At 44.4% G+C, this 13,954-nt stretch overlaps 1 protein-coding gene across 20 annotated transcripts in view; it reads left to right on the top strand.

Moving 5' to 3' along the window:
- The window catches only part of nfasca (neurofascin homolog (chicken) a), a 150,669-nt gene that overhangs the window by 97,124 nt on the left and 39,591 nt on the right, over positions 1-13,954 (top strand). For 16 of the 20 annotated variants that reach the window (XR_008829616.1, XR_008829614.1, XR_008829617.1 and 13 more), the window contains 11 exons: positions 3,008-3,204; positions 3,467-3,589; positions 5,892-6,062; positions 6,381-6,428; positions 10,479-10,590; positions 10,749-10,933; positions 11,019-11,150; positions 11,331-11,474; positions 11,564-11,675; positions 11,769-11,935; positions 13,290-13,437. Coding sequence is in view for 17 of the 20 variants with exons in the window: in XM_056395932.1 (XP_056251907.1) it covers positions 3,008-3,204; positions 3,467-3,589; positions 5,892-6,062; positions 6,381-6,428; positions 10,479-10,590; positions 10,749-10,933; positions 11,019-11,150; positions 11,331-11,474; positions 11,564-11,675; positions 11,769-11,935; positions 13,290-13,437 (1,539 nt within the window). In the remaining 3 variants the exon portion in view is untranslated. The remainder of the gene's footprint in view (positions 1-3,007; positions 3,205-3,466; positions 3,590-5,891; positions 6,063-6,380; positions 6,429-10,478; positions 10,591-10,748; positions 10,934-11,018; positions 11,151-11,330; positions 11,475-11,563; positions 11,676-11,768; positions 11,936-13,289; positions 13,438-13,954) is intronic. The other 4 variants (XM_056395985.1, XM_056395975.1, XM_056396048.1 and 1 more) reach the window with 1 other exon arrangement.

The following is a 13,954-nucleotide window of genomic DNA, read 5'->3' as shown; positions in this document are numbered from 1 at the left end:
GCACCTTTCACACACAGACACAAACTGTTAAACGTGGGTAAAAAGCATTGAATAAGCAATAAAAGCCAGAAATACATCAGTGGAGAAAGAATAACATGAGGTTTTTCAGAAATAGTCGTGATTAGGAAGTTGGTTCCATCTGTGTGCAGCAGCAGCTGAAGTGAGCTTCACCCTGGTAGGTTCTATCAGCTGACTGCTTCCTAAAGGTCTAAAATCTATACTGGTTTCATATTCTTCATGAGGATTATAAATGTATTTTGGCCCAATGTCACTGAGTGATTTATAAACCAGCAGGTAACTGGTGACCAGTGTAAATATTTAAGAACAGGAGCCAGTTTCATACAGATATCTCAGACTGGTCTGTAGTGTTGGTCCAGATCCGCTTAAGATAGTCAAGAACTAAAGTGCTTTGTGCAACAGATGAATTTAGACTCAGTCTGTCTGAAGTCTGACTGTTTGTTCTATCTAAGACACAGTCAAAGTCTGTCTCTGTGAGCTAGGTGAGTTTAGAGAGGAGGATTTCTGGGATGATGTTGCTGGTGTGAATCTCTGTGAAATGATCTGTAACAGTAGTTAATTCATATTTATGTTTTGTCCTTACAATTTAACATTTATGACATTTTGATTTTTTATTAAATGTGTTTTTGTTCTATAATGAGCAAGAAATGATTCACAGTTAGTTAATTTATCATGACCTAGCAGAGTACTGTGCACAGTATTTTCACATCCGTCCTGAGGAGGTTAGACAGATGTGGTTAATGTTGTTTTTTTTTCCAATCCAAACATCTGCATTTCCACTGTCAGTGAAACCCATGAATCAGCTGGTGGATTATTCTACACCTTCAGTTTCTGTTCCTCTCTATCTTCTGTATGTCTCTCCCTCTCATCTTCCTTATCTTCCTCATTCACATTCACAGTTTTTTCCTCCTCCTCCTCTTCCTCCTTTTGTCTTCTATTCTCCTCACACAAACCTGATTTACACATCAATTATACACATCAAAATATTCACATAATTCACACTTAGGAGCAGGCTCACATGCACAAACACACACACACACACACACACACACACACACACACACACTTGGTCTCTAGTGGTTACATCAGTGGGGGTATGACCAGCTCAGGACAGTGGTACATTGTTTATTTGGAGACAGATTGGCTTTACGTAAGACACATACACACATGCACATACAGATACACATGCACGCTCACCCAGATTCTTGTACACACACAGACACACAACCACACAATAAGGCACTCACAGCCAGTCTCCCATGCACACATCCTGGCTCTCCTCTTCCCAGGACAGGCATTGTGCTCCAGTAATGCACTCAGTTGACTATTCATGCTCATGAAACATTCAGCGAAAGGGATCGTTCACTTATTCACTCACAATCAGCCTGTCACTACGACACACACACACCACAACGCAGCCCTGGTCTCCTGCGCTTCAACAGAGGCCCTTTGTTTAGGATGAGAGCCGAGCCTCGAACCAGATCCGCTGGAACCGACCTAAAACTGACAGGAAGCATCTTCAGAGACTCTTTGCTCCGCACTAAAAATAGAGGCGGGTTATGTAAGACAGTGAGTGTTTGTCACTAATCAGGGAGCGCCACATGGCTCAGGATTAAGCTGCAGCACTGTAACATGCAGAGCGTGGAGTGTGCTGGATTTTTCATGTTGCTGTCATGTGCCAGTTCAATGATAGAAGATGGCAACCACATGACAAGCAAATATGGTTTATATTTTCCAGTTGCTGAAACAATTAAGAGTTCATATGAACACGGTGATGGTGCAGCTCGCCATGCTTCTCTCGCCATCAGTGTCTTCTCTTAAGCAAGTGTTCCCTTATGAATAAGCCCATCAACATGAACCCACATGTATTTTGTGCTGTGGTTTCTGTTTGGTTTTTAAGGGAAAGTCAGTTTGCAGAGACTGGAAGTTTTAAATCCTCAAACAGGGTCTCAAATGCATGAACAAAAAAAACCTGGTGGCCAGGAAAACACAGTCGGAGCGGAGGAATCACCTGCATGCTAACGGCTCAATGATGATGTACGTTTCCACAGCACCATGTCGTTAGTAGTTATGTCATGCTTTGGACTCAAGGATGAACTGATTACATTTTGGTAGTCAAAGGTCAAAGGTCAGTGAGACCTCACAAAACATTTTGAAGCCATTACTCAAGAATCATGACCAAATTTCACACATATAGTTGATATTTTCTCTGACTCTGGATAAACAGGAGGTAACCTGAAACTAGTCTGAGAGGAGGAGGCAGACAACCACCAGGAGGTGACTCTAGTTTCTTCCACTAATTCATTCCAGTCACTTTACCGAAGATAAAGCATTTCCTGCAGATGTTGCAAATTAAAATCCTTCCAGGAATGGGAGGGCTTAAGCTGCTGGAGTATTTTAATGTGAAATGAGTTTCACCGACAGCAGCTTTACAGTGTTTGGAAAATGGCAAAATGGAGGTGGCAGAAGAGAAAAAGTATGTTTCTGGAGAACGAAGAGAAGCCCAGAGCAGCACAGCAGTGAGAGGGGGGAGTATGACTCTGACAACAGGGAGAGGTCAGGAAACAGGGAAGTAAAACATGATGGGATATACCTAAAAAAAATACATAAAAACAATTTAAAATACAATAAATTGATAAATGAATGTTTTCAAACATTTCCCTGCTTGAGTAAAATCAAGTACAGTGGATATGATAAATGTACAGTGGCCCTGAGAGCTCAACACAATGCAACTTAAGAAACCCGGCTGGGACGCACTTGTTCAGTGCTTTGTGACTTTTGAATAAGTGCATATGGATGTATCATAATACATGTGTTTTAATACTTTCTACATCTACATCCTAGAGAGGAAACCCCTGGAAACACTTGTGTTGTCGGTATTTGCAGCACGTGTCCTGTGACTACAGAAGAAGACTGACCTTCACCCTTCAGCTCCAGGGAACCACAGAGTTCTAATGGCAGCTCTTTGGCTCTTTGTTCTCTTGCTCAGGTTCTCATGGCGAAGGAACGGCAAGTTTTTCAACATCGGGAAAGATCCCAGGGTGACGATGCGGAAACGATCAGGAACCCTGGAGATCGGTTTCCGTAGTGGAGGGCGACCAGAGGACTACGAAGGAGAATACCAATGTTTCGCCAGCAATGACTTTGGAGTCGCTCTGTCCAACAAAATCCTGCTACGGGTCTCCAGTAAGAACACATACACACAAACACACACATGCATGCACGCACACACACACACAACACACACACACACACACACACACACACACACACACACACAAACGCGAAAAAAGAAAGACAGAAAAAGAAATTTGGATGAATTTTCAACATATCTGTTGAAGGAAATGGTCTAAATTTGACTAATCCTACGGTGCTGAACACAGGACATGTGACCAATCAGCTGTAAAGAACAATAATGACCAGCTGTTCCCTCCTCTCCATCCTCCAGAGGCTCCTCTGTGGCCAAAGGAGGTGCTAGAGCCGGTTGTGGTGACGGAAGGCTCCCCAATGGTTCTACCCTGCAACCCTCCACCAGGCCTTCCTCCCCCGTTCACCTTCTGGATGACCAGCTGTAAGTTACATTCAAAAATATACAAACGAACACACTGAGTTGTGTTTCTTCTTCCTAATGGAGTGTGTGTGTCCTGCTGACTTTCTCTACACTGTCAGGTGCAGTTTTATATTGAGCAAATTTGATATTTATTGGTTTTAACATCAAGAGCTGAATTATGACCCATTTTGGGAATATAACTTTGTTTTAAGGGAATTTGTCTCTTAAAACTGAGCAGCTGCAGAATTACTGCATCACTCTTGGGGATGATGTGTGTATGTTGGGTTTTAACACAATCACAAGTCAGTCAGCATCAACCGCAGACCAACAGTCCAGGTGCTGAGAGGAGCCTTTACATTCAGATCATCTGCAGATCTTTTCCTCTTGCTCTGTTTCCACCAGGGGGAGTAATTCAATAAGTAGGATGTTTATAGATTCTGGTAAATTGATACACAATCATATTATGCATCTTAATTGGTACATGATAAGGGACTGCATCTTAAAAAATGTCTGTTTTATTTATATTGAAATCTCAATAATGATGATTTTCATTCTCATTTGTGTTATTTTCTTTTTTTATCCTTATCGGGAAGTCAAGTTATTTATTTAGGCATCAAATCACTCAATGGCCTTTGTGCCCTAAACGTTTTTGTCACTGGAGGCCAAATGGCCTCGCCCCTAAAGTGATGAAATTCCTTTCCTGTTGACTCCCTGGCAAAAGAAGCCTCTCTCCTTTGCACTGTTTTGTCGTTCTCCCATGAGAGTAATGCTGCAGTCCTGCTAAGCCAGTGTGTGTGTGTGTGTGTGTGTGTGTGTGTGTGTGTGTGTGTGCTGCATAGATCTGCAGAGGCAGACCTCATGTCCAGCCAGATGCCATTTTACAGCCACAGACAGAAACTTTAAAAGACAGTTTAGTTATACAAAACTGATTAAAACTTTCCCTCTCAGTTACTGAATAGAATATCAACATAATCCTTCTGCATCACTTCCCCCACTCAGTGAACAGCCTGCGTGACACACACACAGTCATGTGTGCTCAGATCAACTACAGTACAGTTAGCTTGTCATTTAGCCCAGACACTGTAACACGGCAACGCGTGATGAGGACTGCTGGCCGGCTGCCGATTGGTCCTGTGGCACTGTTGACCACCATAAGGCTCACATCAGTTTGTCCAGTCACCGAGTGTGTGAGGATCTGTCTGGACATCCGTGTGGGTTTAACGGCACGTTATCATTACAGCCTGTCACTGTAGGAGGACACATCAGCTAACATGCTAACAGCTGTATGTGTAAATATACAGTCTTCAAGCTAATGGTTGGGATTAACGGGATTTTAATCATATATTTTAGCCTGTGATAGGAGATCAGTTGCTTCTGCTGTGTCTCAGACCACAAGATGTCAGCCAGCTAAAGTCAAGATACAGTACACCATCACTGTGTGTGGTTGGAATCACAGATATGTATAATCAATACAGGAAAACCTGGTCACCTGCTTATTGATGCAATTGTCCAATAAGCCAATAATGTGGCAGCAGTGCAATGCATAAAATCCAAAGGGAGGAAGTACTCAGTAATAGTATGGTTGTTCTAATAAAAAAACACTGAAGCCATTTAGTCTTGTACCAAAATAACTGAATTCAAAAAGATCAAACTCAAAGAGGGAGAGGTGAGAGGTGAGAGGTGAGAGGTGAGAGGTGAGAGGTATCCTGACTGCTAGATCCTACTCAAACACTGGGTCCCCCCCCCTCCTCCCTGTCCCTCTCTCTCTCCTCCTCTCTCCTCCTCCCTGTCCTCCTCTCTGCCCCCCTCTCTCCTCTCTCCTCTTCTCTCCTCCTCTCTCCTACTCCCTGCCCCCCTCTCTCTCCTCCTCTCTCCTCCTCCCTGTCCCCTCTCTCTCCTCCTCTCTCCTCTCTCCTCCTCTCTCCTCCTCTCCCCTACTCCCTGTCCCCTCTCTCTCTCCTCTTCTCTCCTCCTCCCTGTCCTCCTCTCTGCCCCCCTCTCTCCTCTCTCCTCCTCTCTCCTCCTCTCTCCTACTCCCTGTCCCCTCTCTCTCCTCTTCTCTCCTCCTCCCTGTCCTCCTCTCTGCCCCCCTCTCTCCTCTCTCCTCCTCTCTCCTCCTCTCTCCTCCTCCCTGTCCTCCTCTCTGCCCACCTCTCTCCTCTCTCCTCCTCTCTCCTCCTCCCTGTCCTCCTCTCTGCCCCCCTCTCTCCTCCTCTCTCCTCCTCCCTGCCCCCCTCTCTCTCCTCCTCTCTCCTCCTCCCTGTCCCCTCTCTCTCCTCCTCTCTCCTCCCCTCTCATCCTCTCTGTCCTTCCTGTCTTCCAGATATGATGCCAATCCGTCAGGATAAGAGAGTGTCCATGGGTTTGAATGGAGACCTGTACTTCTCCAATGTTATTGCTCAAGATGCTCAAAGAGACTATAGCTGCAGCGCTCGCTTCCTCTTCACACACACCATCCAGCAGAAGAACCCCTTCACACTCAAAGTCCAGAACAGTGAGTAGACAACACACACACACACACCCTGAAATATTGATGAGTGGATGTAGTCATTTTTTAGACATTGAGCAGTGACTGCTGTAACCGTGTATGAACTCTGGTCCAGTTCTCCATCTAGAGGTAAAGTAATGACATGACATGAGCTGCATGAAATCTCAGATGTTTCCTCAGGTTGCTTCAGAAAAGTCAAGACTCTCTTGATATAATGTGAAATCTTTTCTTTCAGCTGCTGATGTACCTTCAACACCACCATCATGCTCTGTGTATATGTCTGTGTGTGGACTGATGAGCCACTGTGTGTGCCTGTGTTTTCAGGGGAGCCAAATAATGACACATCTTACATTGCCCCTGACCCCTATGGTGGTGAGTCACTTCCTGTCAGGACAGCTCTACTTCCTGTCTACCTGCTTAGAGACACTAACCTGCTGAACACATCCACTGACCTCAGACTGATGTCGGACACTAATCTATTCTCCTAAACGGTGCACATCTGTGAGAATGGAGTGTTGTGTTTCTTTTAAAGCTCCATCTAGTCTGAAGGTAGATTTCCATGTGTTCTTTGATTATAAAGCAGGTCTAGGTCTTATATTAATACACTAAGAGAAACCAAATCCAGCAAGGTTGGATGGTGGGTCCAGGTGGGCGGGGCTTGGGGCATGGCTGAGAGTGGTGACTGCTTTGTTGTGACATCAAAAAGTCACACAAGTCCTGACGGCTGGTTGTAAGGCTCAGTTTGTGAATACAGGCTGTATGCAGGCTGTTTCTCTGTGGACTGAGCGCTCTGATACTTTCACAGTATTAATATAGAACCTAGACCTGATCTATAATCAAACAACACATGGACAAAGACCTTTAGACTATATAGAGCTTTAAACTACTGTAAATATCAAGATTAGTATCTGAAGAAAGGACTTTCGGGACTTTTCAGAGGTATTGAGTAATTTCATGATCTAAACATTGTCCATATTTATACTGAACCTTACACAGTAGGCGTGGTGAGATATAGTCTGACCCTGGTTTACACTGTTACTTTATGCTGGAAACAGACAAGCTTCAAGTATTTCTGTATTTCAGTATGTCTCCATGTAGTATGTTGTTTGTTTGTTAAATTTGGCGGTTCCTTTGTTTACTTTTTGAAACAACAACAATTCAATAGCTACTTATTCCTATGGAATAAAAAATGTTGCAACAGAATCAAATCTCTCCTAATCAATCAGTGTAGTGTGAGTCAGCTGATTATTACACATGGAGTCAAACAGATGACATCATATATCAAGGATGACCAACAGGTCCACATGTGACTTCTAATAAAAGACCAATAAGCATCTCTCTGACCCCAACACACTCGCACAGTAGAAATATATGTTCATTCCACCTCATTCAGTGTTAAATGATCACATGGAATTAATAAACATATTGTAATTAACACACAGATTAACCTCAATTCAAGTCTCCTGCAAATAGAGAATTGAATGAGCCCATAGCTGCAGGGGACAGATCAGCTAAAGTGACAGCATATGCTGCAGTGGTAGATGGGATACATCCCTGAGGGAGAAGATGCACTCTGTCACAGACCAGGCCTGAGGCCCAGAGGGACTGAGGATCCCGCTGAGGAGGATTAGGTCACATGATGAATATTCAGTCAGGATTCATGCTACGATCATTAATAGTCATATATGTATGGAAATAAGATTCATTTCTGTGAGTGCGGTGAAGTGATGGGGACAGCTGTCGAGACGTTCACACACCGACACTCCAACACACACGCTCGCTTTGCTACTAATCTCCTCTGAGCACACACGCACGCAAAGACCACAGTTCTGTCTTTTTTCTGGATGGGAGGGGGTCGAACCCTCCGCTGCTGCATCACCGGCTGTCTGCCATGTTTCCATGGTGCTCACTGCGTCGCTGTAGCTAGCCACTATAATGACTGTGTACCTCATAATTCTTCTACATGTTTCTTCCTCTTGTTGTTTTTCTTCTCACTAACAACAACAGATCCTCCTCACCCACTCCTGTCTGTCTGCTGGCCGCTGGAGAAGCTAACTGCTAACAGATGCTTTAATCCCACACAGATCTGCATCACAAAGGAGGCTAATGCTAATTTAATCCCACATACTTCTCTGCAGGCTGCAGCTCTCTGCTCACTGGAGCTGTGGTGTCCACAGCATTAATGGAGCAGACTGGAAATATGATGTCTAAGTAATGATCAAAGGAAAATTAGTCTGTATAATTATAAGCAGCATTTTTTTTTAATTTATTGTTTCAGCCAGTGGTGCAAGTTGCAAACAATAACTAGTTATCAGACAAGTATCAGTGACAGTGCTGCACAGAGTCTGCACTGCTGTTTTAAAGGACTTAAACTTTAACTTTATTACAACTTGTAACAGATTTTTATATTGGTGTCTGTTGCTTATGACAACATTTTATTCACCAAAGTAGCTAATGAGTTTGCAAACCATGGTGACACCAGGTCATGGAAGCAACACAAGAAGTCAATGGTCCTGTTCATTTACATGCATCTCAGGTGATCTTGTCACCAGTGGTCAGCTCTAAATTCAGGTGTGAATGCACCCGAGACGCATCTGAGATCTGATCACTTCTTTTAGCAGTGTGAACATGAATTTGTCCTGAGTCACATTGAACGACTCTACTGACATACTCTGGCACAGCCTGATTAGGCCCACCACAGTTTATAATGAACCAAAGATATTTTACTATTTCAAATAGATAAAAGTATATTTAATTATAACTGGGAGCAGAGCATTGACTTGCTCAACTCCTCCTTGCCTCTCTCTCGCTCTCTCTCTCACACACACACACACACACACACACACATTCATACACAAACACAAACTCTGACAACAGACCCATCTGTCAGATTGGCTAAAAACAAAAACACAAACCTATTTGCAGAGCGGGAAGTAAGACCTGATCAGAAGTATGATAATGTTCAGTCAGGTTAACTATAACCAGAAATTCCACCTGTCACACACATTTAACATCCTCACAACTCCCACAGTACTTACATAGTGGCATTCACACTTTCAGTTTGACTTACAAGTACAATAGTTTGGATAGTCTGGATAAACTCATCTGACTACTTGTGTTTCTTCCCTTGTCTGACTTCTTTCTACCAATATTACTGTGCCCAGATCTGACAAATGACTTGACAACCAGGATACGATAATGATAACATGTTGTCATCATCATGACTGATAAAAAATATAAGCAAAACTACAGGAATTGTATCCAAGTTGTAATAAAATGGAATTATCCTTTAAACCAGGCAGTTTAAGACTCAACCTTGAATTCTTCGAAGGTGCTGAAAAACAATGAACTACATCTGGATGACTTGTAAGTGAGTTTGCTGACAGTGAAAGCTGCCAGTGGAGACACAGTGCACAGGGTTTACAGGTTCAAATGTGAACTGCTTTGCATGAGTGAAGTTGTTCAGGACTCGCAGGTTAAGTTGAAGCAGTTGAATGGAAACAGTGAAAAGTGTCTGTTGAAGTGTAAGAGCTGAGAGAAGTTTAAGCTCTGCTGTATGTAAATGGTGAAAGCAGGAGCACTAACCTGGTTAAACCTGAACAATACTGTGTCTGAATGGAAATGCACCAAAATGAAAGTAACATAATATTTGATTGTAGGAGCAGGTGTTTGAGTCTTGTCAGGCCTGATGAACACAAAGTTTATCTGGCTGTTTGATTCATTTATGCTCAAAGGTTCATGTTCTGCTTTTGTTCTTCCGACCAGCTGAAGCTAAACTAACAAAATGTGCTTCTAGCTCTGTGTCACCGCTCCTCCTTCATCATGGTTCGATGTGTGTGGATTATAAAAGGCCTCAAAGTCTGAAAACCAAGGGTCTGGTCAAAAGGGTCCATGTTGCTACTGAGGCTTAATGCTAAGCCCTGTGGGAATGTTTAACATGGGGCTGAAGACTAATGCATTGACTCCGTGACCCCGCACAAATTTGAGTTTGATGTTAAAGTAATTTCATTACAGCAGAGAGTCTGGGCATGTCCGATCAGCTACTTTATTTAAGCTTTTAATGGCCGTCCTCTCCATCTCTGCTCCTCTGGCAAACATAAAGTAAGATCAATCACCCTGCTGTTATTTCTGCATCTCTTAATGTCTCCCTGTGAGAGAAGCCAGAGAGCGTTAGACTGGTTTACAGGATGTTTGGCCTCACTACAGACTGCAGAGAGAGCCAGAGGCTGGAGCACATCAAGCTCAGCCACAGGGAAATTACCAAATCACCAGAGTAATTCTGTTAGATTTATATATGGCAGGGCCCACAGAGAGGACACATAGGAAGTGAGTCATGCTAGAAAGATAAACTATAGTGCTGTTGGATTAGATTGAACGTGTTTGTGTATACTGCCCCCCCCACCCCACCCCCTTCATTGGCAGGCCGTAAAGTAGCTGAGACCACGCCAACCTTCCTCTCACCATCAGGCAGTGAGAGCTCCAAAATGGTGCTACGAGATGAGAGTCTGCTGCTGGAGTGTATCGCTGCTGGACTGTGAGTTCACACGCACACACACACACACACACACACACACACACACACACACACAGCTGTAATATGTCCCTGGGATACGGAGGACTGAGATGTGGAGAATAGATCTGTTCAGTTTTCTGTTTACACCGAACCCATGTTTGTCCCTCCTACCCCACCAGACCGACGCCTACCATCAAGTGGTTTAAGAAGGGCGGGGACCTGCCAGGGCAGAAAATGAAGTTTGAGAACTTCAACAAGACCCTGAAGATTGTCAGTGTGTCAGAGGAGGATGCTGGGGAGTATGTGTGCATGGCCAACAATCACTTAGGCAGCGCACGCCACTCCATCTATGTCCAGGTGAAAGGTGAGGAGGTCAGGACTCTGTGTTGGTACAGATGCATAAACCTGTGAGTGGGTCCGTCACACTGACCTCCCTCCGTGTTCCACAGCGGCTCCTTACTGGCTGGACAAACCTACAGACCTGGTCCTGGCCCCGGACGAGAACGGGCGCCTGGTGTGTCGGGCCAACGGCAACCCTAAACCCGACATTCAGTGGCTGATCAACGGACAGCCTATAGACAGTAGGTGGAGCTGCCCGGGGGGGGGGCGGGCGGTTATCCTCAGTGGATCACAGCTGTTTATATCATCCACTCAGCCTGCATCTTATTTTGTCGTCTTGTCCTGCAGCTCCATCATTCTTTCACTTCTGTCATATCTTTTCCCGCTCCTCTATTCTCCACCCTCTTACCCCCCGACCGCAGGCGCTCCGCCCAACCCGAGCAGACAGATGCTGGGTGACACCATCATCTTCCGCTCAGTGCAGATGGGAAGCAGCGCTGTTTATCAGTGCAACGCCTCCAACCAGCACGGCTATCTGCTGGCCAACGCCTTCGTCAGTGTTCTCGGTGAGACACGGACATCACTGTATGAATGTGAAATATCCTGTGACCTGATGAAGAGGTGAAGGTGTAATCCTCTGTCCCTCCCCCTGCAGACATGGCTCCGAGGATGCTGGGCCCTAAAACCGAGCTGATCAAAGTCGTCCGGAACAACCGCACCTTCCTGGATTGTCCGTTCTTCGGTTCCCCTCTGCCGGATCTCCGTTGGTGAGCGTCATCCTACACTGATGTTTTCAGGTGAATCACCTGGTCCATGTCTTTATTTTTCTCCCCATGTCCATTTGTTTTCTTTGCATACAGGTTTAAGAATGGACAGGGCAGCGGGCTGGACGGCGGTCACTACCGTGTATACATCAACGGCACCCTGGAGATCAAAAAAGCCAGAGCGGAAGACGAGGGCACCTACACCTGCGTGGCCCAAAACATCCTGGGTATGGCCAGCAAGCAGGTTGGCCTGGAGGTCAAAGGTCAGACATCACATCACTGCTGCACTCTGACTCATATGTGTCCTGCTCTGACTTGACATCCAAAGAGAACTAAAGTCATCATCATCATTATCTTTATCATCACTGTAGTTTCAGTCACTCTGTAACCAAGCAACATGACCTCATCACGAACAGCTGACAGCTCCTGCAGGGTCATCACTGTTTACATGTTTGTCTATTGCATGACATGAAATTATTACTTTCCCTTGTGCCAAACAGCTGCACTGTTGGATGATATGCAGACCTCTTGTGCCTTTTATTAAAGGAATAGCCAGTGATTCTGATCCAACACTCTGTGTCAGACTTAGTGAAAATGTTTGCGTACAGGCTGGGCTGTAAATAGGAAACAAATTTGGACCAAGCCACTAAATACTAGTCCAGCACAGGACAGCCTGCTGGAGCCAGTTAAACTCTGACCTCAGCCTTTTCCTCTGCTTCTCCCTCCTCCACGTCCTCACCCACGAGAAAGGGAGCTCCTCCATGATAGTGATGGAACGTAAATGACATATGAGATATTAGAGGTGTAAATATAGACATTAAGCCTCACATTATTTCACCTGTCTCTTTCCTTTAATGTGGGATTCCACCATAGCAGAGTCTGAGCAAGTGCAACATACAAAAATCAGTACCATACATGTTTTTACCCTCCCTCTCTGTCAAGATTCCCATGGTCCTGGAAAACCTGGAAAACAGTTGACCAGAAAAAAGTCAAATGTCCTGGCAAACGATTTCCACATTCTCCTATTTTCAGGCAACATTTTGTTCAGGATCATGTTGAAGTTCAAATGGTCGGCTAGTTTATGAAATGAACAACAGTACTGGGTTTTGTTGGCAACGCTGTGGCGATTTCATTTACCTAGCACTTGCTCATGACAAAGTTCTTGTGATCAATTTTTCATAATTTCATAATTAATTAAGCATGTAAGGGATGACTTCATACATAAGTATAGCCAAGTATAAACTGCACTTATTTTAAATCAGACTTCCACAGACAGGAACATACTGCCCCCCCCCCAGCAGCACAGGACTTTGTATTGTCTAAAAAGGGATTTGCTAATGCTCATTAGTTGTGTATGGATGTGATTTGAAGTATAGTGCTCTCACCACGTGGCAGATTCACGTGCTTCAGGACAAAGCTTTTATAACATGTCCTCACAGTCCAGCTCCACCATGTTGGTCATCCAACATGATTTCACCTCCCACTGATTTTCCTCTGTGCATCTCAATGTGTGAGTTAATATAGTGTGTGTGTGTGTATGTGTGTGTGTGTGTATATGTGTGTGTGTGTGTGTGTGTGTGTGTGTGTGTTCGTGTTCATCCTCACCAACTCCTCCAGAGCCGGTTCGTATAGTTCAAGTCCCCGAGCACCAGACGGTCGTCAGGGGCAATGTGGCTCATTTCGCCTGTAAGGTGGAGTCTGATCCCAGCCTGCCCGTCACCGTGGTCTGGACCAAGGACGACAAGCCTCTCGTTTTGGGATGGAGGTAATGGACTCAACTTATCCAAACTAAATTTTAATTTAGAAGTTCTCCTGCTTTCAGCGTTTACCTACAGCAGAGCTTAAACTTCTCTCGGCTCTTACACTTCAACAGACACTTTCACTGTTTCCATTCAACGGCTTCAACTTAACCTGCGAGTCCTGAACAACTTCACTCATGCAAAGCAGTTCACATTGGAACCTGTAAACCCTGTACACTGCGTCTGCACTGGCAGTTTCAGATGGTCTCTGGTTTGTCATCAGTCTACATGCGATCCCCCATAATGACAAAGAAAAAACAGAATTTTAGACATTTTTTTCAAATTTATTAAAAAGTAAAAACTGAAATATCACACTGACCAAAGTATTAAGAGACTTTATTATAACTCTGTAAGTTTAGCTCAGGTTCCTCCGTTTCTCTGGATCATCTCTGAGATGTTTCTCCACCTTGATTGGAGTGACCTGTGGTGGATTCAGCTGATTGGACGTGATGTAGAAAGACAAACACCTGTCTATATCAGGTC

This window comes from Seriola aureovittata, chromosome 2 (genome assembly GCF_021018895.1).
Source record: "Seriola aureovittata isolate HTS-2021-v1 ecotype China chromosome 2, ASM2101889v1, whole genome shotgun sequence".
NCBI classification, from domain to species: Eukaryota; Metazoa; Chordata; class Actinopteri; order Carangiformes; family Carangidae; genus Seriola; species Seriola aureovittata.
The sequence above is the reverse complement of the archived record's forward strand: the minus strand, read 5'-3'. Positions and strand labels throughout refer to the sequence as shown.